The sequence below is a fragment of the Sander lucioperca genome, chromosome 13, assembly GCF_008315115.2.
Source record: "Sander lucioperca isolate FBNREF2018 chromosome 13, SLUC_FBN_1.2, whole genome shotgun sequence".
Lineage (NCBI taxonomy): Eukaryota > Metazoa > Chordata > Actinopteri > Perciformes > Percidae > Sander > Sander lucioperca.
The window spans coordinates 34,997,772-35,025,626 of record NC_050185.1 but is presented as its reverse complement, the minus strand read 5'-3'; the positions used below and the strand labels follow the sequence as shown (position 1 = coordinate 35,025,626).

General features: G+C 38.7%; 2 protein-coding genes across 2 annotated transcripts in view; both read right to left on the bottom strand.

Annotated features, from left to right (window-relative positions):
* The window catches only part of pwwp2a (PWWP domain containing 2A), a 22,197-nt gene extending 9,808 nt beyond the window's left edge, over positions 1-12,389 (bottom strand). The window contains exon 1 of the mRNA XM_031277654.2: positions 11,462-12,389. Within this exon, the coding sequence (XP_031133514.2) occupies positions 11,462-12,096 (635 nt within the window). The 5' untranslated portion in view covers positions 12,097-12,389. The remainder of the gene's footprint in view (positions 1-11,461) is intronic.
* A 2,767-nt stretch (positions 12,390-15,156) lies between these two features.
* Positions 15,157-26,257, bottom strand: LOC116034895 (solute carrier family 22 member 6-like). Its single transcript, XM_031277662.2, has 10 exons — positions 26,106-26,257; positions 25,509-25,677; positions 24,378-24,501; positions 23,748-23,863; positions 21,729-21,783; positions 20,211-20,370; positions 19,091-19,199; positions 17,055-17,133; positions 15,334-15,461; positions 15,157-15,258 (listed from the first exon to the last, which is right to left on the bottom strand). The coding sequence occupies exons 1-10, from the start codon at positions 26,143-26,145 to the stop codon at positions 15,189-15,191; spliced, it is 1,050 nt and encodes a 349-aa protein (XP_031133522.1). The 5' UTR covers positions 26,146-26,257; the 3' UTR covers positions 15,157-15,188.
* Positions 26,258-27,855: the final 1,598 nt, after the last annotated feature.

The window sequence follows — 27,855 nt, the reverse complement described above, 5'->3', positions numbered from 1 at the left end:
ATATACTGTCTGTTTATATACTGTCTGTTGTATACTGTTTGTTATATACTGTCTGTTTATATACAGTCTGTTATATACTGTCTGTTCATATACTGTCTGTATGTTTATATACTGTCTGTTTATATACTGTCTGTTCATATACTGTCTGTATGTTTATATACAGTCTGTTTATATACAGTAGGTTTATATACAGTCTGTTGTATACTGTCTGTTTAAATACAGTCTGTTATATACTGTCTGTTTATATACAGTCTGTTGTATACTGTTTGTTATATACTGTCTGTTTATATACTGTCTGTTATATACTGTCTGTTCATATACTGTCTGTTATATACTGTCTGTTCATATACTGTCTGTATATTTATATACAGTCTGTTATATACTGTCTGTTTATATACAGTCTGTTATATACTGTCTGTTTATATACAGTCTGTTGTATACTGTTTGTTATATACTGTCTGTTATATACTGTCCGTTCATATACTGTCTGTATGTTTATATATTGTCTGTTTATATACTGTCTGTTCATATACTGTCTGTATGTTTAAATACTGTCTGTATGTTTATGTACAGTCTGTTTATATACTGTCTGTATGTTTATATACTGTCTGTATGTTTATATACAGTCTGTTCATATACTGTCTGTATGTTTATATACAGTCTGTTTATATACTGTCTGTTCATATACTGTCTGTATGTTTATATACAGTCTGTTTATATACTGTCTGTTTATATACAGTCTGTTGTATACTGTCTGTTTATATACAGTCTGTTGTATACTGTCTGTTTATATACAGTCTGTTTATATACTACCTGTTTATATAATGTCTGTTATATACAGTCTGTTTATATACTGTCTGTATGTTTATATACTGTCTGTATGTTTATATACAGTCTGTTTATATACTGTCTGTTCATATACTGTCTGTATGTTTATATACAGTCTGTTTATATACTGTCTGTCTGTTCATATACTGTCTGTATGTTTATATACAGTCTGTTTATATACTGTGTTCATATACTGTCTGTATGTTTATATACAGTCTGTTTATATACTGTCTGTTATATACAGTCTGTTTATATACAGTCTGTTGTATACTGTCTGTTTATATACAGTCTATTACATACTGTCTGTTTATATACAGTGTTTATATACTGTCTGTTTATATACAGTGTTTATATACTGTCTGTTTATATACAGTCTGTTGTATACTGTCTGTGTATATACTATCTGTAATATACAGTCTGTTTATATACAGTCTGTTGTATACTGTCTGTTTATATACAGTCTATTACATACTGTCTGTTTATATACAGTCTGTTGTATACTGTCTGTTTATATACTATCTGTTATATACAGTCTGTTTATATACAGTCTGTTGTATACTGTCTGTTTATATACAGTCTATTACATACTGTCTGTTTATATACTGTATGTTTATATACAGTCTGTTTATATACAGTCTGTTTATATACAGTCTATTACATACTGTCTGTTTATATACTGTATGTTTATATACTGTCTGTTTATAAACAGTCTGTTATATACTGTCTGTTTATATACTGTCTGTTTATAAACAGTCTGTTATATACTGTCTGTTTATATACAGTCTGTTATATACTGTCTGTTTATATACAGTCTGTTGTATACTGTTTGTTATATACTGTCTGTTATATACTGTCTGTTCATTTACTGTCTGTTTATATACAGTCTGTTCATATACTGTCTGTATGTTTATATACTGTCTGTATGTTTATATACAGTCTGTTTATATACTGTCTGTTCATATACTGTCTGTATGTTTATACACAGTCTGTTTATATACTGTCTGTTATATACAGTCTGTTTATATACAGTCTGTTGTATACTGTCTGTTTATATACAGTCTATTACATACTGTCTGTTTATATACTGTCTGTTAATATACAGTCTGTTGTATACTGTCTGTTTATATACTACCTGTTTATATAAAGTCTGTTATATACAGTCTGTTTATATACAGTCTGTTGTATACTGTCTGTTTATATACAGTCTATTACATACTGTCTGTTTATATACTGTCTGTTCATATACAGTCTGTTGTATACTTGTTTATATACTGTCTGTTTATATACAGTCTGTTGTATACTGTCTGTTTATATACAGTCTGTTATATACTGTCTGTTTATATACTATCTCTTATATACTGTCTGTTTATATACTGTCTGTTTATATACAGTCTGTTGTATACTGTCTGTTTATATACAGTCTGTTGTATACTGTCTGTTTATATACAGTCTGTTTATATACAGTCTGTTATATACAGTCTGTTATATACTGTCTGTTTATATACTGTCTGTTGTATACTGTTTGTTATATACTGTCTGTTTATATACAGTCTGTTATATACTGTCTGTTGTATACTGTCTGTTTATATACAGTCTATTACATACTGTCTGTTTATATACTGTCTGTTGTATACTGTCTGTTTATATACAGTCTATTACATACTGTCTGTTTATATACTGTCTGTTAATATACAGTCTGTTGTATACTGTCTGTTTATATACTACCTGTTTATATAATGTCTGTTATATACAGTCTGTTTATATACAGTCTGTTGTATACTGTCTGTTTATATACAGTCTATTACATAGTGTCTGTTTATATACTGTCTGTTCATATACAGTCTGTTGTATACTTGTTTATATACTGTCTGTTTATATACAGTCTGTTGTATACTGTCTGTTTATATACAGTCTGTTATATACTGTCTGTTTATATACTATCTGTTATATACTGTCTGTTTATATACTGTCTGTTTATATACAGTCTGTTGTATACTGTCTGTTTATATACAGTCTGTTGTATACTGTCTGTTTATATACAGTCTGTTGTATACTGTCTGTTTATATACTGTCTGTTTATATACAGTCTGTTATATACTGTCTGTTTATATACTGTCTGTTGTATACTGTTTGTTATATACTGTCTGTTTATATACAGTCTGTTATATACTGTCTGTTCATATACTGTCTGTATGTTTATATACTGTCTGTTTATATACTGTCTGTTCATATACTGTCTGTATGTTTATATACAGTCTGTTTATATACAGTAGGTTTATATACAGTCTGTTGTATACTGTCTGTTTAAATACAGTCTGTTATATACTGTCTGTTTATATACAGTCTGTTGTATACTGTTTGTTATATACTGTCTGTTTATATACTGTCTGTTATATACTGTCTGTTCATATACTGTCTGTTATATACTGTCTGTTCATATACTGTCTGTATATTTATATACAGTCTGTTATATACTGTCTGTTTATATACAGTCTGTTATATACTGTCTGTTTATATACAGTCTGTTGTATACTGTTTGTTATATACTGTCTGTTATATACTGTCCGTTCATATACTGTCTGTATGTTTATATATTGTCTGTTTATATACTGTCTGTTCATATACTGTCTGTATGTTTAAATACTGTCTGTATGTTTATGTACAGTCTGTTTATATACTGTCTGTATGTTTATATACTGTCTGTATGTTTATATACAGTCTGTTCATATACTGTCTGTATGTTTATATACAGTCTGTTTATATACTGTCTGTTCATATACTGTCTGTATGTTTATATACAGTCTGTTTATATACTGTCTGTTTATATACAGTCTGTTGTATACTGTCTGTTTATATACAGTCTGTTGTATACTGTCTGTTTATATACAGTCTGTTTATATACTACCTGTTTATATAATGTCTGTTATATACAGTCTGTTTATATACTGTCTGTATGTTTATATACTGTCTGTATGTTTATATACAGTCTGTTTATATACTGTCTGTTCATATACTGTCTGTATGTTTATATACAGTCTGTTTATATACTGTCTGTCTGTTCATATACTGTCTGTATGTTTATATACAGTCTGTTTATATACTGTGTTCATATACTGTCTGTATGTTTATATACAGTCTGTTTATATACTGTCTGTTATATACAGTCTGTTTATATACAGTCTGTTGTATACTGTCTGTTTATATACAGTCTATTACATACTGTCTGTTTATATACAGTGTTTATATACTGTCTGTTTATATACAGTGTTTATATACTGTCTGTTTATATACAGTCTGTTGTATACTGTCTGTGTATATACTATCTGTAATATACAGTCTGTTTATATACAGTCTGTTGTATACTGTCTGTTTATATACAGTCTATTACATACTGTCTGTTTATATACAGTCTGTTGTATACTGTCTGTTTATATACTATCTGTTATATACAGTCTGTTTATATACAGTCTGTTGTATACTGTCTGTTTATATACAGTCTATTACATACTGTCTGTTTATATACTGTATGTTTATATACAGTCTGTTTATATACAGTCTGTTTATATACAGTCTATTACATACTGTCTGTTTATATACTGTATGTTTATATACTGTCTGTTTATAAACAGTCTGTTATATACTGTCTGTTTATATACTGTCTGTTTATAAACAGTCTGTTATATACTGTCTGTTTATATACAGTCTGTTATATACTGTCTGTTTATATACAGTCTGTTGTATACTGTTTGTTATATACTGTCTGTTATATACTGTCTGTTCATTTACTGTCTGTTTATATACAGTCTGTTCATATACTGTCTGTATGTTTATATACTGTCTGTATGTTTATATACAGTCTGTTTATATACTGTCTGTTCATATACTGTCTGTATGTTTATACACAGTCTGTTTATATACTGTCTGTTATATACAGTCTGTTTATATACAGTCTGTTGTATACTGTCTGTTTATATACAGTCTATTACATACTGTCTGTTTATATACTGTCTGTTAATATACAGTCTGTTGTATACTGTCTGTTTATATACTACCTGTTTATATAATGTCTGTTATATACAGTCTGTTTATATACAGTCTGTTGTATACTGTCTGTTTATATACAGTCTATTACATACTGTCTGTTTATATACTGTCTGTTCATATACAGTCTGTTGTATACTTGTTTATATACTGTCTGTTTATATACAGTCTGTTGTATACTGTCTGTTTATATACAGTCTGTTATATACTGTCTGTTTATATACTATCTCTTATATACTGTCTGTTTATATACTGTCTGTTTATATACAGTCTGTTGTATACTGTCTGTTTATATACAGTCTGTTGTATACTGTCTGTTTATATACAGTCTGTTTATATACAGTCTGTTATATACAGTCTGTTATATACTGTCTGTTTATATACTGTCTGTTGTATACTGTTTGTTATATACTGTCTGTTTATATACAGTCTGTTATATACTGTCTGTTGTATACTGTCTGTTTATATACAGTCTATTACATACTGTCTGTTTATATACTGTCTGTTAATATACAGTCTGTTGTATACTGTCTGTTTATATACTACCTGTTTATATAATGTCTGTTATATACAGTCTGTTTATATACAGTCTGTTGTATACTGTCTGTTTATATACAGTCTGTTGTATACTGTCTGTTTATATACAGTCTGTTGTATACTGTCTGTTTATATACAGTCTATTACATACTGTCTGTTGTATACTGTCTGTTTATATACAGTAGGTTTATATACAGTCTGTTGTATACTGTCTGTTTATATAATGTCTGTTTATATACTGTCTGTTTATATAATGTCTGTTTATATACTGTCTGTTTATATAATGTCTGTTTATATACTGTCTGTTTATATAATGTCTGTTTATATACTACCTGTTTATATAATGTCTGTTTATATACTACCTGTTTATATAATGTCTGTTTATATACTGTCTGTCTGTTATACTATCTGTTTATATACAGTCTGTTATATACTGCCTGTTTATATACAGTCTGTTATATACTGTCTGTTTATATACTGTCTGCTTATATACTTTCTGTTTATATACTGTCTGCTTATATACTTTCTGTTTATATACTGTCTGCTTATATACTTTCTGTTTATATACTGTCTGCTTATATACTTTCTGTTTATATACTGTCTGTCTGTTATACTGCCTGTTTATATACAGTCTGTTATATACTGTCTGTTTATATACTGTCTGTTTATATAGAGTCTGTTATATACTGTCTGTTATATATTGTCTTTACTGTCTGTCTGTTTATATACTGTCTGTTTATATACTGCCTGTTTATATACTGTCTGTTATATACTGTCTGTATGTTTATATACTGTCTGTTATATACTGTCTGTTTATATACTGCCTGTTATATACTGTCTGTTTATATACTGTCTGTTTATATACAGTGTTTATATACTGTCTGTTTATATACAGTGTTTATATACTGTCTGTTTATATACAGTCTGTTGTATACTGTCTGTGTATATACTATCTGTAATATACAGTCTGTTTATATACAGTCTGTTGTATACTGTCTGTTTATATACAGTCTATTACATACTGTCTGTTTATATACTGTATGTTTATATACAGTCTGTTTATATACAGTCTATTACATACTGTCTGTTTATATACTGTATGTTTATATACTGTCTGTTTATAAACAGTCTGTTATATACTGTCTGTTTATATACTGTCTGTTTATAAACAGTCTGTTATATACTGTCTGTTTATATACAGTCTGTTATATACTGTCTGTTTATATACAGTCTGTTGTATACTGTTTGTTATATACTGTCTGTTATATACTGTCTGTTCATATACTGTCTGTTTATATACAGTCTGTTCATATACTGTCTGTATGTTTATATACTGTCTGTATGTTTATATACAGTCTGTTTATATACTGTCTGTTCATATACTGTCTGTATGTTTATATACAGTCTGTTTATATACTGTCTGTTATATACAGTCTGTTTATATACAGTCTGTTGTATACTGTCTGTTTATATACAGTCTATTACATACTGTCTGTTTATATACTGTCTGTTAATATACAGTCTGTTGTATACTGTCTGTTTATATACTACCTGTTTATATAATGTCTGTTATATACAGTCTGTTTATATACAGTCTGTTGTATACTGTCTGTTTATATACAGTCTATTACATACTGTCTGTTTATATACTGTCTGTTTATATACTGTCTGTTTATATACAGTCTGTTGTATACTGTCTGTTTATATACAGTCTGTTATATACTGTCTGTTTATATACTATCTCTTATATACTGTCTGTTTATATACTGTCTGTTTATATACAGTCTGTTGTATACTGTCTGTTTATATACAGTCTGTTGTATACTGTCTGTTTATATACAGTCTGTTTATATACAGTCTGTTATATACAGTCTGTTTATATACAGTCTGTTATATACTGTCTGTTTATATACTGTCTGTTGTATACTGTTTGTTATATACTGTCTGTTTATATACAGTCTATTATATACTGTCTGTTGTATACTGTCTGTTTATATACAGTCTATTACATACTGTCTGTTTATATACAGTCTGTTGTATACAGTCTGTTTATATACAGTCTGTTGTATACTGTCTGTTTATATACAGTCTGTTGTATACTGTCTGTTTATATACAGTCTGTTGTATACTGTCTGTTTATATACAGTCTGTTGTATACTGTCTGTTTATATACAGTCTGTTGTATACTGTCTGTTTATATACAGTCTGTTGTATACTGTCTGTTTATATACAGTCTGTTGTATACTGTCTGTTTATATACAGTCTGTTGTATACTGTCTGTTTATATACAGTCTGTTGTATACTGTCTGTTTATATACAGTCTGTTACATACTGTCTGTTGTATACTGTCTGTTTATATACAGTAGGTTTATATACAGTCTGTTGTATACTGTCTGTTTATATAATGTCTGTTTATATACTGTCTGTTTATATAATGTCTGTTTATATACTGTCTGTTTATATAATGTCTGTTTATATACTGTCTGTTTATATAATGTCTGTTTATATACTGTCTGTTTATATAATGTCTGTTTATATACTGTCTGTTTATATAATGTCTGTTTATATACTGTCTGTTTATATAATGTCTGTTTATATAATGTCTGTTTATATACTACCTGTTTATATAATGTCTGTTTATATACTACCTGTTTATATAATGTCTGTTTATATACTGTCTGTCTGTTATACTATCTGTTTATATACTGTCTGTTATACTATCTGTTTATATACTGCCTGTTTATATACAGTCTGTTATATACTGCCTGTTTATATACAGTCTGCTTATATACTTTCTGTTTATATACTGTCTGCTTATATACTTTCTGTTTATATACTGTCTGCTTATATACTTTCTGTTTATATACTGTCTGCTTATATACTTTCTGTTTATATACTGTCTGCTTATATACTTTCTGTTTATATACTGTCTGCTTATATACTTTCTGTTTATATACTGTCTGCTTATATACTTTCTGTTTATATACTGTCTGCTTATATACTTTCTGTTTATATACTGTCTGCTTATATACTTTCTGTTTATATACTGTCTGCTTATATACTTTCTGTTTATATACTGTCTGCTTATATACTTTCTGTTTATATACTGTCTGTCTGTTATACTGCCTGTTTATATACAGTCTGTTATATACTGTCTGTTTATATACTGTCTGTTTATATAGAGTCTGTTATATACTGTCTGTTATATATTGTCTTTACTGTCTGTCTGTTTATATACTGCCTGTTTATATACTGTCTGTTATATACTGTCTGTATGTTTATATACTGTCTGTTATATACTGTCTGTTTATATACTGCCTGTTATATACTGTCTGTTTATATACTGTCCGTATGTTTATATACTGTCTGTTATGTACTGTCTGTTATATACTGTCTGTATGTTTATATACTGTCTCTGTTTATATACTGTACTATACAGTGTAAACAGGCAGTATATAACAGACAGTATATAAACAGACAGACAGTATATGAACAGACAGTATATAACAGACAGTATATAAACAGACAGACAGTATATAAACAGACAGTATATAACAGACAGTATATAAACAGAGTATATAAACATACAGACAGTATATAAACATACAGACAGTATATAACAGACAGTATATAAACAGACAGTATATAAACATACAGACAGTATAACAGACAGTATATAAACAGAGAGTATATAAACATACAGACAGTATATAACAGACAGTATATAAACAGGCAGTATATAACAGACATTATATAAACACAGTATATAAACATACAGACAGTATAACAGACAGTATATAAACAGAAAGTATATAAACAGACAGTATATAAACAGACTGTATATAAACATACAGACAGTATATAACAGACAGTATATAAACAGGCAGTATATAAACAGACAGTATATATACAGACAGTATATAACAGACAGTATATAAACAGACAGTATATAAACATACAGACAGTATATAACAGACAGTATATAAACAGGCAGTATTAAACAGACAGTATATAACAGACAGTATATAAACAGGCAGTATATAAAGAGACAGTATATAACAGACAGTATATAAACAGACAGTATATAAACATACAGACAGTATATAAACATACAGACAGTATATAAACAGACAGTATATAAACAGACAGACAGTATATAAACAGACAGTATATAAACATACAGACAGTATATAAACATACAGACACTATATGAACAGACAGTATATAAACATACAGACAGTATATAAACAGACAGTATATAAACAGACAGTATATAAACATACAGACAGTATATAAACATACAGACAGTATATAAACAGACAGACAGTATATAAACAGACAGTATATAAACAGACAGACAGTATATAAACAGACAGTATATAAACATACAGACAGTATATAAACAGACAGTATATAAACATACAGTATATAAACATACAGTATATAAACATACAGACAGTATATGAACAGACAGTATATAAACATACAGACAGTATATAACAGACAGTATATAAACAGACATACAGTATATAAACAGGCAGTATATAACAGACAGTATATAAACATACAGACAGTATATAAACATACAGACAGTATATGAACAGACAGTATATAAACATACAGACAGTATATAACAGACAGTATATAAACAGACATACAGTATATAAACAGACAGTATATAAACAGACAGTATATAAACATACAGACAGTATAACAGACAGTATATAAACAGACAGGCAGTATATAACAGACAGTATATAACAGACAGTATATAAACAGACAGTATATAAACATACAGAAAGTATGTAAACAGACAGTATATAAACAGACAGTATATAACAGACAGTATATAAACAGACAGTATATAAACATACAGACAGTATATAACAGACAGTATATAAACAGACAGTTTTAAACAGACAGTATATAACAGACAGGATATAAACAGGCAGTATATAAACAGATAGTATATAACAGACCGTATATAAACAGACAGACAGTATATAACAGACAGTATATAAACAGACAGACAGTATATAACAGACAGTATATAAACAGACAGTATATAACAGACAGTATATAAACAGACAGTATATAAACAGGCAGTATATAAACAGGCAGTATATAACAGACCGTATATATACAGACCGTATATATACAGACAGTATATAACAGACAGTATATAAACAGACAGTATATAACAGACAGTATATAAACAGACAGTATATGAACAGACAGTATATAAACAGACAGTATATAAACAGACAGTATATAACAGACAGTATATGACAGACAGACAGTATATAAACAGTGTCAGTCTGTTTATATACTGTCTGTCAGTTTATATACTGTCTGTTTATATACTGTCTGTCTGTTTATATACTGTCTGTTATATACTGCCTGTCTGTTTACATACTGTCTGTCTGTTTATATACTGCCTGTTATATACTGTCTGTTATGTACTGTCTGTTTATATACTGTCTGTTATATACTGTCTGTTTATATACTGCCTGTTATATACTGTCTGTTTAGTACTGTCTGTTTATATACAGTCTGTTTATATACTGTCTGTTTATATACTGTCTGTTTATACAGTCTGTTATATACTGCCTGTTATATACTGTCTGTTTATATACTGTAAATATGTTTGTTTTATTACTATTATTATAACTAATTGTATTTGATCTACTTCTTATACTTTATGTATATTTTCTATGTGTACGGAATGTGTGTTTGTGTTATTCTGATGAGCATTTCTTAGTTGTAGCTGCTGTAGCACAGAAGTCTATCATATCTTATCTTATAATAACAAATGACGTCACATTGCATATTTCTTAAATTTAGTTACCTCCTGGAGACGTCCATCAGGACCCCGGAGAACACCTTCTCCCCCCCCGTCTGTTATATACTGTCTGTTTATATATATATATATATATATATATATATACACACACACATACATATACATATATATATATATATATATATATATATATATATATATATATATATATATATATATATATATGTATATACATAACCCCCCCCCAGTTACCTCCTGGAGACGTCCATCAGGACCCCGGAGAACACCTTCTCCCCCCGCCGGAACGACACCACCAGCGCGTCATCGATGACGTGGTCCAGGGCGACCCGGACCTCCGAGCCGGGTCTCAGGTCCTGCAGCCCGGGCTCCGGGGGGTCGGGGTGGCCCTGGTTAGGGTCATTAGGGTCAGGGTTGCACGGCTCCGGGTGCACAGGAGTCTCCGTCGGTCCCGCCGGTTCCTGCAGAGACAGCCCAGTGCCGGGCCTCGGCTCCGGGTTCCCGGGCTCCGTGGCCGGGAGGGAGTGCAGGAACACGGCCGGCGACTGCGGGTTGCGCGGCTCCGGGTCGGCCGGTACTCCGGGGGAGAACCGGTCCAAGCTGATCGGCTCTGGAGGGCAGTTCTGGATCAGTTCCTCGGTGTGTTTTCCCGCCGCGGACTCCGGCCTGACATGGCGGCGCTGCTCCGCGTCTCCTTCATCCTCCCCCCGGGGGATCTCCGCTGCAGACCCGTCCATCTCCCCTCCTCCCCCGCCAGGGTGATCCGGCATGGCCCGGCCCGGTTCGGCCGAGCCCTCGTCGTCCGTCGCCGCGGTTATTGTTGTTGTCGGAACCGCTGCAGCTCCTGGCTCTGCAGCCACGGCCGCCATTTTCTTCCGCTGTGTTCTCCAGAAGCCGCTCGCCCCGCCCTCACAACGCTGCCAGCTGCGCAGGCGCACTGCTGTTGGCTGGAAGTCCTGCCACTCCAACGCGACGCCGCGGAGCGTGCTCTCTGATTGGATGGCTGTGGGAGAGGGTGTGATTCGTCAGGCCACCGCCAGAGGACGAAACTGTTTCTGATCCGGGTTGATATTTAATCTAAACACTGAAATAAACTCTGATATTTGGGCTGATATTGTCAATATATTACAGATTAATAACGAGTTTAATGAATGGATTAATAAAACCGAACGGACCTGTGACCTTCAGAATAAAAGCACGTCATTTATAACCAATAAACTGTTTTATTTACAACACTTTGAGATCTTTAGAAATCTCTCATGTTTTAATAATGTGTTTAGTTTATATAGATATAGAACAGTTATATATACATATATACATATATATATATATATGTATATATATGTGTGTGTGTATATATATATATATATATACATACATATATATGTATATATATATATATATATATATATATATATATATATATATGTGTGTGTGTGTATATATACATATATATGTATATATGTGTATGTGTATATATATATATGTATATATATATATCTATACATATATATATATGTATATATGTATGTGTGTGTATGTGTATATATATATATATATAAACAATCAGCTGTAATTTTATGATTCTAAATAATAACTACAGAAACTAAATTAAGTATTTTAACATCTAAACATGATTCATTATAGATTAAAGGGCTAGACATCCCATAATATAATATACATTCTTCTAAAGCTTTTATACTTTAATATAGTTCCTTTAAGAGACAGGAAGTAATCAGAGTAATAATACTTTTATTAAAGTATCAGAAAACAACAGCCTGATATTAATCACAGATTTATTAGTGTTATAATGTGTTATTGATTATGGATTCGTAATAATAATACATTTTCTTTAACAGCACCTTTAAAGGTCACCTTACATCCCATAACAACAATAACAGTAATAAACGAGTTAACATTGATATAAAATGCAGTTGTTGCAGTTAAAGTTATTTGCGTTACTTTAAAAAGATTTTGTCACAGAGACCGACCATCACCAAACCCACCAGACTCCATGTAAATAATCAGGACTTTTAGCGTGTATAGAGCCAGCATATCTCCACATGTAAATGGGTGAATTAAGGGTTTATTTCAACCAAACCAGAGTGGTGATTGTTAGAACAGTGGAAAGATGAACCAAGATGGCTTTTGATAGTTTGATTTAGTTTCTGTCCACTTTGAATGAAGTGTGTTTTACGATGATAAAAGTACTGATTATTTACATGGAGTCTGGTGGGTTTGGTGATGGTGATTTCGGGGCTTTTTCTTGTTAAAATAAAAGGATCTTACTCTTTAAAGGAACACGCCGACTTATTGGGACTTTGTCTTATCACCGTATCCCCCAGAGTTAGATAAGTCCATACAGTGGTGGTCATGAGTTTATGAAGCCATGATAAAGTTGACTAAAAAGAGGAATAAAAAAAACATCTTTTGGAAATTGATCTTGATGCCTTAATTAAAAAAAATGAGGAAAAATCCAACCTTTAACAACACCAATTATCTTTGTGAATGAATAATGTATCGTAAATAAATAAATGTTCTTCCTTAAAATACAGGGGGCATAAGTATAGACACCCCTATGTTAAATTCCCATAGAGGCAGGCAGACTTTTATTTTGAAAGGCCAGTTATTTCATGGATCCAGGATACTATGCATCCTGATAAAGTTCCCTTGGCCCCCACATCATCACATACCCTTCACCATACCCCCACATCATCACATACCCTTCACCATACCCCACATCATCACATACCCTTCACCATACCCCCACATCATCACATACCCTTCACCATACCCCACATCATCACATACCCTTCACCATACCTAGAGATTAACATGGTTTTATGTCAGTTAGCCTAATAGCTGGTTGGATTTGCATTGAGAGATGATTTTATGGAAAGTACCCCATGCCAATCTCTAAAAATTGGTGTCCTTAAAGGTTGGATTTTTCCTCATTTCTTTTAATTATCTGTGTTAAGCTAGGCTAGATGGAGCCGGTTACCACCAGGATCTGTGCTAAGCTAGGCTAGCGGTGGGAGCACAGAGATGAGAAGGGTATGTATGACTTATCTAACTCTGGGGGATACGGGGAATAAGACAAAGTCTCAATAAGTCGCCGTGTTCCTTTAACTAAAAGGTCTATCTCTGTAGGGATCCATCCCATAATGTTGTCAGACACTTATAATAATAATCTGAGTCTGTCAGCACCAACAACAGAACTTTTAGTGACCATTTAAAGAGAAGAACACGTTTCAATTACACATGGCCTCTGAGGCTTCACTCTCATCTAATCAATAACATGGTCTCATCTAATCAATAACATGGTCTCATCTAATCAATGACATGGTCTCATCTAATCAATAACATGGTCTCATATAATCAATGACATGGTCTCATATAATCAATGACATGGTCTCATATAATCAATAACATGGTCTCATCTAATCAATGACATGGTCTCATCTAATCAATAACATGGCCTCATATAATCAATGACATGGCCTCATATAATCAATGACATGGTCTCATATAATCAATAACATGGTCTCATCTAATCAATGACATGGTCTCATCTAATCAATAACATGGTCTCATATAATCAATGACATGGCCTCATATAATCAATGACATGGTCTCATCTAATCAATGACATGGTCTCATCTAATCAATGATAATCAAATCTGATCTACTTATTGAGACGTATTTAAAATATGTTTCATGTTGTAAATTGGGACATTTTTCTCAGTAAAATAAATTTCCAGGACACAGAAACACAGAAAAACTTTGAAACATTGAAACCGTTCTTCATTATATCATTAACGACTCCCGCCTTCTGATTGATCGAGGGTCAGTCCAGGCGTCTGATTGGTCAGAGGGCGTTGAGTCCGGTTCCTTCTGCTTCCTTCAGCACTTTTCGAGCCACGCCCTCGTTCAGAGCCACGCCCTCGTCCAGAGCCACGCCCTATTTCCGAGCCATGCCCTCGTTTAGAGCCACGCCCTCTTCTTGCGGGGGGGCGGGGCTTGTTCCAGACCTTCACACAACAGACAGATAATTACACACATCGTGTCTCGACAGTGCTAATAAAGACCGTTAGCCGTTAGCTCACCATTTCTGCTCCACGTCTTCGATGGTGTCGGGGAGGGGCATGTTCAGCGTCTCCGGCAGGAAGCAGGCGAAGCCGGCGGCCAACACCGCCGCGCCGCCGTACACCACGCTGGGCAGAGCAGGGAGTACCTGGGAAATGTAGTTCAGCAACCAGAGTTAGAGTTAGCAGGAAGAAACGAGCTTCAGCTGAGTTTGTTCAGATAGAAAGTTAAAGATTATGACTATGAGTGTGTCGCCTGATAACACATAATAAACATACATTATCTCATACGTTCCAACACCCTGCTGTGTTTTTATTAACGAGCTCACAGACACATCTCTGCTGATTGGCTAACATCTTTGACACCAAGAGAAGTTGGTGATGTGATGTAATGGATGCTGATGTTGTTGACGATGGTCGTTGTTGATTATATTGGGTCAACTTTGTAGGCTGATATGAACATTTTTCCTACCCTGTGTAGGTTACTTGTCATGTCGTATGAGTTAACAAGTTAATTAATCTTGGTGTGGTTCGTGAAAGAGTCAAACTAGATGTCAGAAGGTGAACGTTTGTATATTTCTGTCTAGTGTAAGTTAATAAAAAGCTTAGCAAAGTCGTGCAATGCATCCTGGTACCTGTAGGCATGGCAGCTCTACGAGCACAGGGCCCTACGAGCACAGGGCCCTACGAGCACAGGGCCCTACGAACACAGGGCCCTACGAACACAGGGCCCTACGAGCACAGGGCCCTACGAGCACTGGGCCCTACGAGCACTGGGCCCTACGAACACAGGGCCCTACGAGCACTGGGCCCTACGAGCACTGGGCCCTACGAGCACTGGGCCCTACGAACACAGGGCCCTACGAGCACTGGGCCCTACGAGCACTGGGCCCTACGAGCACTGGGCCCTACGAACACAGGGCCCTACGAGCACTGGGCCCTACGAACACAGGGCCCTACGAGCACTGGGCCCTACGAACACAGGGCCCTACCAAGGGGGTAAGCTTCTCCTCAGACCGCGAACCTCCTATGGCGCCATTTTGATGCTACCAAGCCATCAGCTCCCGTTAGCATCCCATTGACTCCCATTCATTTTGACGTCACTTTGACAGAGAATAACTTTACATCTGAAGCGTTTAAAGACTCTATTTGTCCATTGTTTATTTCTAAAGAAACACGACAATGTATAAAAGGCTCCATTACCTTGTACCTCACGTTATGGCTCCGTAGCAGACGTTTTTATAAAAATAGGCTAACGATTGGGTCATAACCACGAGACTTACTGTCTCATAGTAGAGGAATTACCGTATAGTACAGGAGAAGCTCTCAGGCAGTTTGGACTTCCATTAGCTGTTTAAGTGTAATTACTAATGTTAACTATCATTTTAGTGATCAATAATTAGCCTGTGTCTATGTTATCTCCTTACATATACCTACGCTCTCCGTCTCTGCTAGATTGGGAATGATTGAGATTTCTCTTGGCACAGCTACCAGAAGACTTCCAACTTTCAGACAGGTTGCTCACGTCACATCTACGTCTTCAAGCTCAGTTGGAGGCTGCTCAGTAACGCTCAGCCATCACTGGGAAAGAGACTTCACTGGTCTCCGTCCAGAAACACGGGACCTGTTGGTCCATTATATATACTGTCTATGGGCCCTACGAGCACTGGGGGATTATAGTTATTGGACATCCACAGTAAAGTTATATTATTATATATTATTATACATAGTTATATTGTTACCTCGTCCAGGATGAGGACGGCGGGCGCTGCCATGCTGCCGGCTCTCGCCATGGTGGACACGAAGCCCATCCCAGTCTGCCTGAAACACACACACGCACAGGTGCGCACACACACACACACACACACACACACACACACACACACACACACACACACACACACACACACACACACACACACACAAACACACATACACACATACACACACACAAACACACATACACACATACACACATGCACACAAATAATACATATTTTAAACCAAAAATGTTTTGTTTCCCTTTTGCTTCCAACAATTCTCCACGAATCCATTTCATTATATGTCTTCCCACTTGGTGATATCCAACCTGTTCTCTCTCCCAACTTATCAGACACTGACTCTGTGTCAGTGTCTCTCAGCGTCTCATACTGGCTCTGTGTCAATGTCTCTCAGCATCAGATACTGGCTCTGCGTCAGTGTCTCTCAGCGTCTCATACTGACTGTGTCAGTGTCTCTCAGCATCTCATACTGACTGTGTCAGTGTCTCTCAGCATCTCATACTGGCTCTGTGTCAGTGTCTCTCAGCATCTCATACTGACTGTGTCAGTGTCTCTCAGCGTCTCATACTGGCTCTGTGTCAGTGTCTCTCAGCGTCTCATACTGACTGTGTCAATGTCTCTCAGCATCAGATACTGGCTCTGTGTCAATGTCTCTCAGCATCAGATACTGGCTCTGTGTCAGTGTCTCTCAGCGTCTCATACTGGCTCTGTGTCAATGTCTCTCAGCATCAGATACTGGCTCTGTGTCAGTGTCTCTCAGCGTCTCATACTGGCTCTGCGTCAATGTCTCTCAGCATCAGATACTGGCTCTGCGTCAGTGTCTCTCAGCGTCTCATACTGGCTCTGTGTCAGTATCTCTCAGCGTCTCATACTGACTGTGTCAGTGTTTCTCAGCGTCTCATACTGGCTCTGTGTCAATGTCTCTCAGCGCCTCATACTGGCTCTGTGTCAATGTCTCTCAGCATCAGATACTGCCTCTGTGTCAGTGTCTCTCAGCATCAGATACTGACTCTGTGTCAGTGTCTCTCAGCATCAGATACTGACTCTGCGTCAATGTCTCTCAGCATCAGATACTGGCTCTGTGTCAGTGTCTCTCAGCATCTCATACTGACTGTGTCAGTGTCTCTCAGCGTCTCATACTGACTCTGTGTCAGTGTCTCTCAGCGTCTCATACTGGCTCTGTGTCAATGTCTCTCAGCATCAGATACTGCCTCTGCGTCAGTGTCTCTCAGCATCAGATACTGGCTCTGTGTCAGTGTCTCTCAGCGTCTCATACTGGCTCTGTGTCAATTTCTCTCAGCATCAGATACTGGCTCTGTGTCAGTGTCTCTCAGCGTCTCATACTGACTCTGTGTCAGTGTCTCTCAGTGTCTCATACTGGCTCTGTGTCAATGTCTCTCAGCGTCTCATACTGGCTCTGTGTCAGTGTCTCTCAGCGTCTCATACTGACTCTGTGTCAGTGTCTCTCAGCGTCTCATACTGGCTCTGTGTCAGTGTCTCTCAGCGTCTCATACTGGCTATGTGTCAATGTCTCTCAGCGTCTCATACTGACTCTGTGTCAGTGTCTCTCAGCGTCTCATACTGACTCTGTGTCAGTGTCTCTCAGCGTCTCATACTGGCTCTGTGTCAGTGGGAACAACACAGGACTTTCCCCCAGGAGACCGGGGTTCATGTCCGTTCTTGTCCCGCGTATCACTATAACGTGCATGTTGTAACCCCCCCCACCATGTTGTCCTAAACCTAACTGTCCCGCTGGTACGTCCCGACCAGAGAGTCAAACTGACGCCAAGAGTCCTGACCGAGCGTGTCTAAATATGACACTAAAGGAGACTTTTTGCGTCAGTAACAAATGCCAAAGACTTTCTGACGCAACAGGAGTGAGAATGTGTCATTGTTAGGTGTCAGGATCCGTCTGTATGCTGATGATGCACAGCTTTACGTCACTAATCCACCTCAGAAGAAGAAGAAGAAGAAGAAGAAGACTGCTGTTGTCTCACCTGATGACGGTGGGGTACAGCTCTCCGGTGTACAGGTACACGGTGGTGAAGGAGGCCGAGGTGAAACCTTTACCGAGACACGCCAACACCGTCCTGACCGTCTGCAAGTCTGGGAGGGGGGGGGGGCTTACTAAGAGTCCTCACAGGTACAGAAGTACTAACCTGTGTGTGTGTGTGTGTGTGTGTGTGTAAGTGTTATCTGCGTGTGTGTGTGTGTTACCTGTGTGTGTGTGTGTAAGTGTTATCTGCGTGTGTGTGTGTGTGTGTGTGTGTGTGTGTGTGTTACCTGTGTGTGTGTGTGTTACCTGTGTGTGTGTGTTACCTGTGTGTGTGTGTTTTTTACCTGTGTGTGTGTGTGTGTGTGTGTGTGTTTTTCCTGTGTGTGTGTGTGTTACCTGTGTGTTAGTGTTACCTGTGTGTTAGTGTTACTTGTGTGTGTGTGTGTGTTACCTGTGTGTTAGTGTTACATGTGTGTTAGTGTTACTTGTGTGTGTGTGTGTTACCTGTGTGTTAGTGTTACCTGTGTGTTAGTGTTACTTGTGTGTGTGTGTGTTACCTGTGTGTTAGTGTTACCTATGTTTTAGTGTTACCTGTGTGTGTGTTACCTGTGTTAGTGTTACCTGTGTGTTAGTGTTACCTGTGTGTGTGTGTGTGTTACCTGTGTGTTAGTGTTACCTGTGTGTGTGTGTGTGTGTGTTACCTGTGTGTTAGTGTTACCTATGTGTTAGTGTTACCTGTGTGTTAGTGTTACCTGTGTGTTAGTGTTACCTGTGTATTAGTGTTACCTGTGTATTAGTGTTACCTGTGTGTTAGTGTTACCTGTGTGTGAGTGTTACCTGTGTGTATTAGTGTTACCTGTGTATTAGTGTTACCTGTGTGTATTAGTGTTACCTGTGTGTGTTAGTGTTACCTGTGTGTTAGTGTTACCTGTGTGTGAGTGTTACCTGTGTGTATTAGTGTTACCTGTGTCTTAGTGTTACCTGTGTATTAGTGTTACCTGTGTGTTAGTGTTGCCTGTGTGTTAGTGTTACCTGTGTGTATTAGTGTTACCTGTGTGTTAGTGTTACCTGTGTGTGTTAGCGTTACCTGTGTATTAGTGTTACCTGTGTGTTAGTGTTACCTGTGGGGACGAAGATGTTGGCAAAGATGATAAGTGCCGACAGGAATAGACAGGTTGCCTGGGAGACCCTCCTCCCCAGGTAAGTGAGCATGGCCAGAGCCAACAGTTTGGCTGGAATATCGACGGCTCCAAAGATGATCTGCATAAGGTAGATACTAACCTGGAACAGAAAACAGCCAATAGGAGGACAGGAAGAGTTACACCCAAAGGAACCCAACCTCAACATCAGAAAGGTCTTAATCTTTGACCCTTCTCACTGTGTTTACTTCAACAAAGTTAACTGGAACATTTTGGTCGCCTACAAATGTGTTGTTCAGCGTTCAGCCAGCACTAGCATTAGCAGCCACCGCTAGCGTTCAGCCACCGCTAGCGTTCAGCCACCGCTGGCGTTCAGCCACCGTTGGCGGTCAGCCACCGCTAGCGTTAGCAGCCACCAATAGTGTTAGCAGCCACTGCTAGCACTCAGCCACTGCTAGCGCTCAGCCACTGCTAGCGCTCAGCCACTGCTAGCGCTCAGCCACCGCTAGCGTTAGCTGCTAACTTTAAGGGGAAGTCTGCAGGTTTGCAGGTTCTGCCGTACATGCAGATGAATGTCTCCAGTACCCAGAGGTCTGTGTTTACCTGCCAGTTAATCTCAGCTTGATGACTCGCTTCAGAAGGGTTGAAAATATGCAACTTTCCCTCTTTAGCGTTTAGCTTAGCACAGTGCCATAACAACCATGAACAACACTGGCTTGGCCACCCTCATCCTCCCTAGCACCACCCTCTCATCCAAATTTCGTCACTTGGATGAAAAGATGGGGATGGCCAAAATACAAACTACGTTCATTATTTTTACAATCTATGACAAGTGCCATTTTAAAATGTTGTTCATCAGTGTGTCGTATCAGCATTAAGCGTGTCATCATCTACCAAGCCCGCTCATTTCAGGTTACTACGACTACTTTCCTTTGCACCGCATTCTGTAAAAAAGTAAACATGTACTGGCCAATCAGAGGCAGTGAAAAGCAGGTCTCCGCGGAATAAGGTTGGGGTAAAAGTCAATCAAATTAACGTAAAGGTTGTGCTCCTACCAATGGCTGTAAAACAGGATATCTGGCATGTGGGTTTGGATCATTTCCAGAAAACTCTTCTGCAGTCCCATTGGTTGATCTACTGCGTGCCTAAAAGCTGTTTCATGCTTTTTGCGTTCAGTGCTTACGGCGATATGATTCATACGCGGCCTGGGAACTGTGCTCGGAGGGCCTGATCACTGAGCACCTCCAAGATTTTGTAAAAGTGTGGATGTGGCCGCATAGACCGTGTGGCAATGATTGGCTACAGGAGAGAAGAAGCCCGTTCTCTGAGCCGCTCTGACCGCAGTCGGTACCAGACACCAGGTGGATTGCGGCGACTATGCACGCCAGCTGCAGTGCCCCGACCGCGCTCAACGCAAGACACATGAAACAGCTTTAAGGTTGCTGACCCCTGATCTATGGTTAGCTCTCATTTAGCATTGATGCTAATCATGTGACTCACCCCAAACTTCTGCAGGTCCATCGCCAAACCGTAGTACGCAAAACTGGTGGAGAACCTGCAGAGGAAGACAGGCACATTTATATCCATACCAAACTGGGAGACATTTCGCTAACCTGATACCGTCAGATTCCTAAAATAATGGCCTAAGTCATTTTTTCAGGTTTTTTTAGAAAACACAAAAAACTGAACCAAATACTGAATATATATTTATTAATAATTTCACTCAAAAGTGTTATGACAATAGATGACTATTGACATACTCATAACAATGTCTGTCAATCATGCAACATAAGAGGAATAAATGCCTTAGGCAGGATATATACAGGATGTGTGTTACCTGTGTGTTAGTGTTACCTGTGTGTGAGTGTTACCTGTGTGTGTGTGTGTGTGTGTGTGTGTGTTACCTGTGTGTTAGTGTTACCTGTGTGTGAGTGTTACCTGTGTGTGAGTGTTACCTGTGTGTTAGTGTTACCTGTGTGTTAGTATTACCTGTGTGTTAGTATTACCTGTGTGTATTACCTGTGTGTGTGTGTGTGTGTGTTACCTGTGTGTGTGTGTGTGTGTGTGTGTGTGTGTGTGTTACCTGTGTGTTAGTGTTACCTGTGTGTTAGTATTACCTGTGTGTATTACCTGTGTGTGTGTGTGTGTGTGTGTGTGTTACCTGTGTGTGTGTGTGTGTGTTAGTGTTACCTGTGTGTGAGTGTTACCTGTGTGTTAGTATTACCTGTGTGTATTACCTGTGTGTGTGTGTGTGTTACCTGTGTGTGTGTGTGTGTGTGTGTGTGTTACCTGTGTGTTAGTGTTACCTGTGTGTGTGTGTGTGTTACCTGTGTGTTAGTGTTACCTGTGTGTGTGTGTGTGTTACCTGTGTGTTAGTGTTACCTGTGTGTGAGTGTTACCTGTGTGTGAGTGTTACCTGTGTGTTAGTATTACCTGTGTGTATTACCTGTGTGTGTGTGTGTGTGTGTGTGTGTGTTACCTGTGTGTGTGTGTGTTACCTGTGTGTTAGTGTTACCTGTGTGTGAGTGTTACCTGTGTGTTAGTGTTACCTGTGTGTTAGTGTTACCTGTGTGTGAGTGTTACCTGTGTGTGAGTGTTACCTGTGTGTTAGTATTACCTCTGTGTGTGTGTGTGTGTTACCTGTGTGTGTGTTACCTGTGTGTTAGTGTTACCTGTGTGTGTGTGTGTGTGTGTTACCTGTGTGTTAGTGTTACCTGTGTGTAAGTGTTACCTGTGTGTAAGTGTTACCTGTGTTTGTGTGTTACCCGTGTGTGTGTTACCTGTGTGTGTGTGTGTGTGTTACCTGTGTGTGTGTGTGTGTGTGTGTGTGTGTGTGTGTGTGAGTGTTACCTGTGTGTTAGTATTACCTGTGTGTATTACCTGTGTGTGTGTTACCTGTGTGTGTGTGTTACCTGTGTGTGTGTGTGTGTGTGTGTTACCTGTGTGTTAGTGTTACCTGTGTGTGTGTTACCTGTGTGTGTGTTACCTGTGTGTGTGTTACCTGTGTGTGTGTTACCTGTGTGTGTGTGTGTTACCTGTGTGTTTGTGTGTTACCTGTGTGTGTTACCTGTGTGTTTGTGTGTTACCTGTGTGTGTGTGTGTGTGTGTGTGTGTGTGTGTTACCTGTGTGTGTGTGTGTGTGTGTGTGTGTGTGTGTGTGTGTGTGTGTTACCTGTGTGTTAGTGTTACCTGTGTAAATGCCTTAGGCAGGATATATATACATTTTTAGTTATGATACGTTTCATCACACTGAGGCGTAACCCAGCTCTAATTACTCATCACATATTTAAGAATTGATTATTTAATAGCGGACTATTACACACATATACATTCCTTTAATGAATATAATATAATATAATATGAAGGAGGATCTCTGTTGGAATCAGCTCTAGTTTATATATTTCTCTCCAATAGTCCTGTGGGTCAATACATCTTCTAACTGGACAGTTTGTCATCTGTTAAAACTTCTTGAATCCTAACCCTATGAAACTAAAAGTGATATTTAAATAAATGAGGTACCAGACAACGACGAGGCAGATGGAGATTCGTCTCATCCCTCGGGTCCTCAGCAGGTCGTACGCCGTTAACGAAGAACCACTCGACTCAATCTCTTTCCTCATGTGGGAGTTCAGAACCTGCTGGTTACATGGTACACTTCTCAGCTTCTGATTGGACAGCAGACAAAGAGGAAGCAGACAGCGAGACAGACAGACAGGCAGAGAGACAGGCAGACAGGCAGACAGGCAGAGGACAGACAGACAGACAGAGAGACAGGCAGACAGACACACAGACAGGTAGACAGACAGAGAGAGAGAGAGAGAGAGAGACCGACAGACAGACAGACAGAGAGACAGGCAGACGACAGGCACACAGACAGACAGACAGACAGAGAGACAGAGAGACATACAGAGAGACAGACAGACAGACAGACTAGAAGCAGACAGACAGACAGACAGGCCGACAGGCAGACAGACAGGCCGTCAGGCAGACAGACAGACAGACAGACAGAAAGGCAGACAGACAGACAGACAGACAGACAGACAGGCAGGCAGAGAGACAGACAGACAGACAGAGAGAAAGACAGGCAGCCAGACAAACAGACAGACAGACAGACAGACAGACAGAGAAACAGAGAGACAGACAGTTTACCTCCAGGGTTAACTTGTCGACCATCTCTGGTTTTCCGTTGATTCGAGCGACTCGGTGAAGACTCTTTAATGCCTCCTCAGACCGGCGGTTCAGAACCAACCAGCGAGCTGACTCAGAGTACCACCTGACCAATCAGAGAGCAGAAATATCAGAACCACCTGACCAATCAGAGAGCAGAAATATCAGAACCACCTGACCAATCAGAGAGCAGAAACATCAGAACCACCCGACCAATCAGAGAGCAGAAACATCAAAACCACCCAACCAATCAGAGAGCAGAAACATCAGAACCACCTGACCAATCACAGAGCAGAAAGTTCAGAACCAGCTGACCAATCAGAGAGCAGAAACATCAGAACCACCTGACCAATCAGAGAGCAGAAAAATCAGAACCAGCTGACCAATCAGAGAGCAGAAACATCAGAACCAGCTGACCAATCAGAAAGCAGAAAGATTACATTGCTTTGCTGCATTCATGTGGTTTGGAACACGTGGGAAAAACGAGTTTCTGAAATGTGAAAGTCCCGTGAACGCCTCCTGAAACTAGGGAAGGATTTCGAAGCCGACTGCTGACTTAACGCCATGTGTGTCATTAACATGGCGGCTAAACATGATGTTTTATTAACGCTAAGAAACTTTGATGTCTCAGCTCTGATAACAGCTGACAGTAGGTTGATGTCTCACAGTTCTGTGCCGGCTCCAAAACATTGAAGAAACAACAACGATCCCAGAGGGAAAGCTCTCCGCCTCGCTGTGACTCACACAATCCTTCGCCGTGTGGCGCTGCAGGTGGAGATGGGTAAAAGATACGTTCAGCGGCACATACGCTCCGCTAACGGTCCGCTAACCTAACCCATCTCGGAGCATCAGAGAAGCACATAAACGTTATTTAAACGTGTCCACTGACCAGCTGAACTTTATTTAAACGTGTCCACTGACCAGCTGAACTTTATTTAAACGTGTCCACTGACCAGCTGAACTTTATTTAAACGTGTCCACTGACCAGCTGAACTTTATTTAAACGTATCCACTGACCAGCTGAACTTTATTTAAACGTGTCCACTGACCAGCTGAACTTTATTTAAACGTGTCCACTGACCAGCTGAACTTTATTTAAACGTGTCCACTGACCAGCTGTAGGCGAAGAACAGGAACTGGGGGGCGCAGACGACCACCTGCAGCTTCCTCCAGTCTCTCAGCCAATAGGCAAGCCCCGCCAGGATCATCTGACCAAAGGTGAAGGAGAAGGAGGTGAGCGTGCCCACTAATGTCCTCTCTCTGGTCGGGATCCACTCCACCTCTGCAGACAGACAGGTTGACAGACAGACAGGTTCCGCAGAGAATCAATAACACAGATAGTCTCCATCAACGGAAGAACATCTCAGCTTCTGATTGGACAATATACAGACAGGAAGCAGACAGACAGACAGACAGACAGGCAAGACAGACAGGCAGACAGAGAGACAGACAGACAGACAGACAGACAGACAGACAGACAGACAGACAGACAGACAGGCAAGACAGAGACAGACAGGCAGACAGAGAGACAGACAGACAGGCAGGCAGGTAAGCAGACAGACAGAGACACAGACAGGCAGACAGACAGGCAGACAGAGAGACAGACAGACAGGCAAGACAGGCAAGACAGACAGACAGGCAGACAGGCAGACAGGCAGGCAGGCAGGCATGCAGACAAGCAGACAGACAGGCAGACAGGCAGACAGGTACTCAGTGAGACTGCATTCAGGATGATGCCAGACACCGCCATCCCACTCAGGAACCTAAAAATGCAGTAGGCGGTGTATGAAGGGGAGAGGGCGGAGCTACAACCCAGAATGCCCAGCTGCAGGTACGACCAAATGAGGATAGACCGCCTCCCAAACCTGAGAGACAGACAGAGAGACAGACAGACAGAGAGACAGAGAGACAGACAGACAGAGACTAGTTTAGCTGCGCGCTGCTCTGTGTACTAGCACTGGAATTACAAGGAAGAAAGTTTTGGAAGTTTTTCCAGGACATTGAAAATGAACTACGGTTGTAAATGCAGGGAATGCTGACACTTTTCACGTTTCACCGCAGGCTGCCGGACGTGGTGCTCCGTCAGTTCAGCAGTAGTTGGTGGTCTAGTCACCCCAGAAAAGGTGACTGTGTGCTGGGTACAGAGCAGCAAGAGCTGACGGTCCCAGTGCGTGCTGTTGGCCATGTTGCGTCTTTGCTCCTTAGCTTCGCTCATTGTAAACCAACCAATCAGCGAGCAGCTCATCTAAATATTCATGAGCATACCATATACGGGAGAAAACCTATCGTTTCCTTCTAGGGCTATTTCACAGGGATGCATTAGGGAGTATAGAACAGTACCCTATTAGGAGACCTTAAGGTGTGTGAATTACCCTATATAACCATTCACCCCTTTAAACTCAGGGATAATCACGGCTTTATTAATTTACTCTGTCCCCTTCTACAACATGAACATGCTCATAAACACGTCGCTCCACGTCGTGGGTAAATGTCTCACCTGTCTGTCTGTCGTGGGTAAATGTCTCACCTGTCTGTCTGTCTGTCGTGGGTAAATGTCTCACCTGTCTGTCTGTCTGTCTGTCTGTCTGTCTGTCGTGGGTAAATGTCTCACCTGTCTGTCTGTCTGTCGTGGGTAAATGTCTCACCTGTCTGTCTGTCTGTCTGTCGTGGGTAAATGTATCACTTGTCTGTCTGTCTGTCATGGGTAAATGTCTCACCTGTCTGTCTGTCTGTCTGTCTGTCGTGGGTAAATGTCTCACCTGTCTGAAAGGCCGTCGTGGGTAAATGTCTCACCTGTCTGTCTGTCTGTCTGTCTGTCTGTCGTGGGTAAATGTCTCACCTGTCTGAAAGGCTGTCGTGGGTAAATGTCTCACCTGTCTGTCTGTCTGTCTGTCGTGGGTAAATGTCTCACCTGTCTGTCTGTCTGTCTGTCGTGGGTAAATGTCTCACCTGTCTGTCTGTCGTGGGTAAATGTCTCACCTGTCTGTCTGTCTGTCTGTCTGTCATGGGTAAATGTCTCACCTGTCTGAAAGGCTGTCGTGGGGAAAATGTCTCACCTGTCTGTCTGTCTGTCTGTCGTGGGTAAATGTCTCACCTGTCTGTCTGTCTGTCTGTCGTGGGTAAATGTCTCACCTGTCTGTCTGTCTGTCTGTCGTGGGTAAATGTCTCACCTGTCTGTCTGTCTGTCGTGGGTAAATGTCTCACCTGTCTGTCTGTCTGTCGTGGGTAAATGTCTCACCTGTCTGAAAGGCAGTGTGGGTAAATGTCTCACCTGTCTGTCTGTCTGTCATGGGTAAATGTCTCACCTGTCTGTCTGTCTGTCTGTCTGTCTGTCGTGGGTAAATGTCTCACCTGTCTGTCTGTCTGTCGTGGGTAAATGTCTCACCTGTCTGTCTGTCTGTCGTGGGTAAATGTATCACCTGTCTGTCTGTCTGTTGTGGGTAAATGTCTCACCTGTCTG

Bases quoted from the DNA above. Each gene is read 5' to 3' on its own strand.
- LOC116034895 (XM_031277662.2), bottom strand. From the start codon at position 26,145: ATGGCGGTGTCTGGCATCATCCTGAATGCAGTCTCACTGA. The intron at 24,502-25,508 runs GTCAGTGGACAC...CTGATTGGTCAG, and splicing joins CTGTTCTTCGCCTACAGCTG to GTGGTACTCTGAGTCAGCTC. The intron at 17,134-19,090 runs GTGAGACAACAG...TGTGTGTTTCAG, and splicing joins CTGTACCCCACCGTCATCAG to GCAGACTGGGATGGGCTTCG.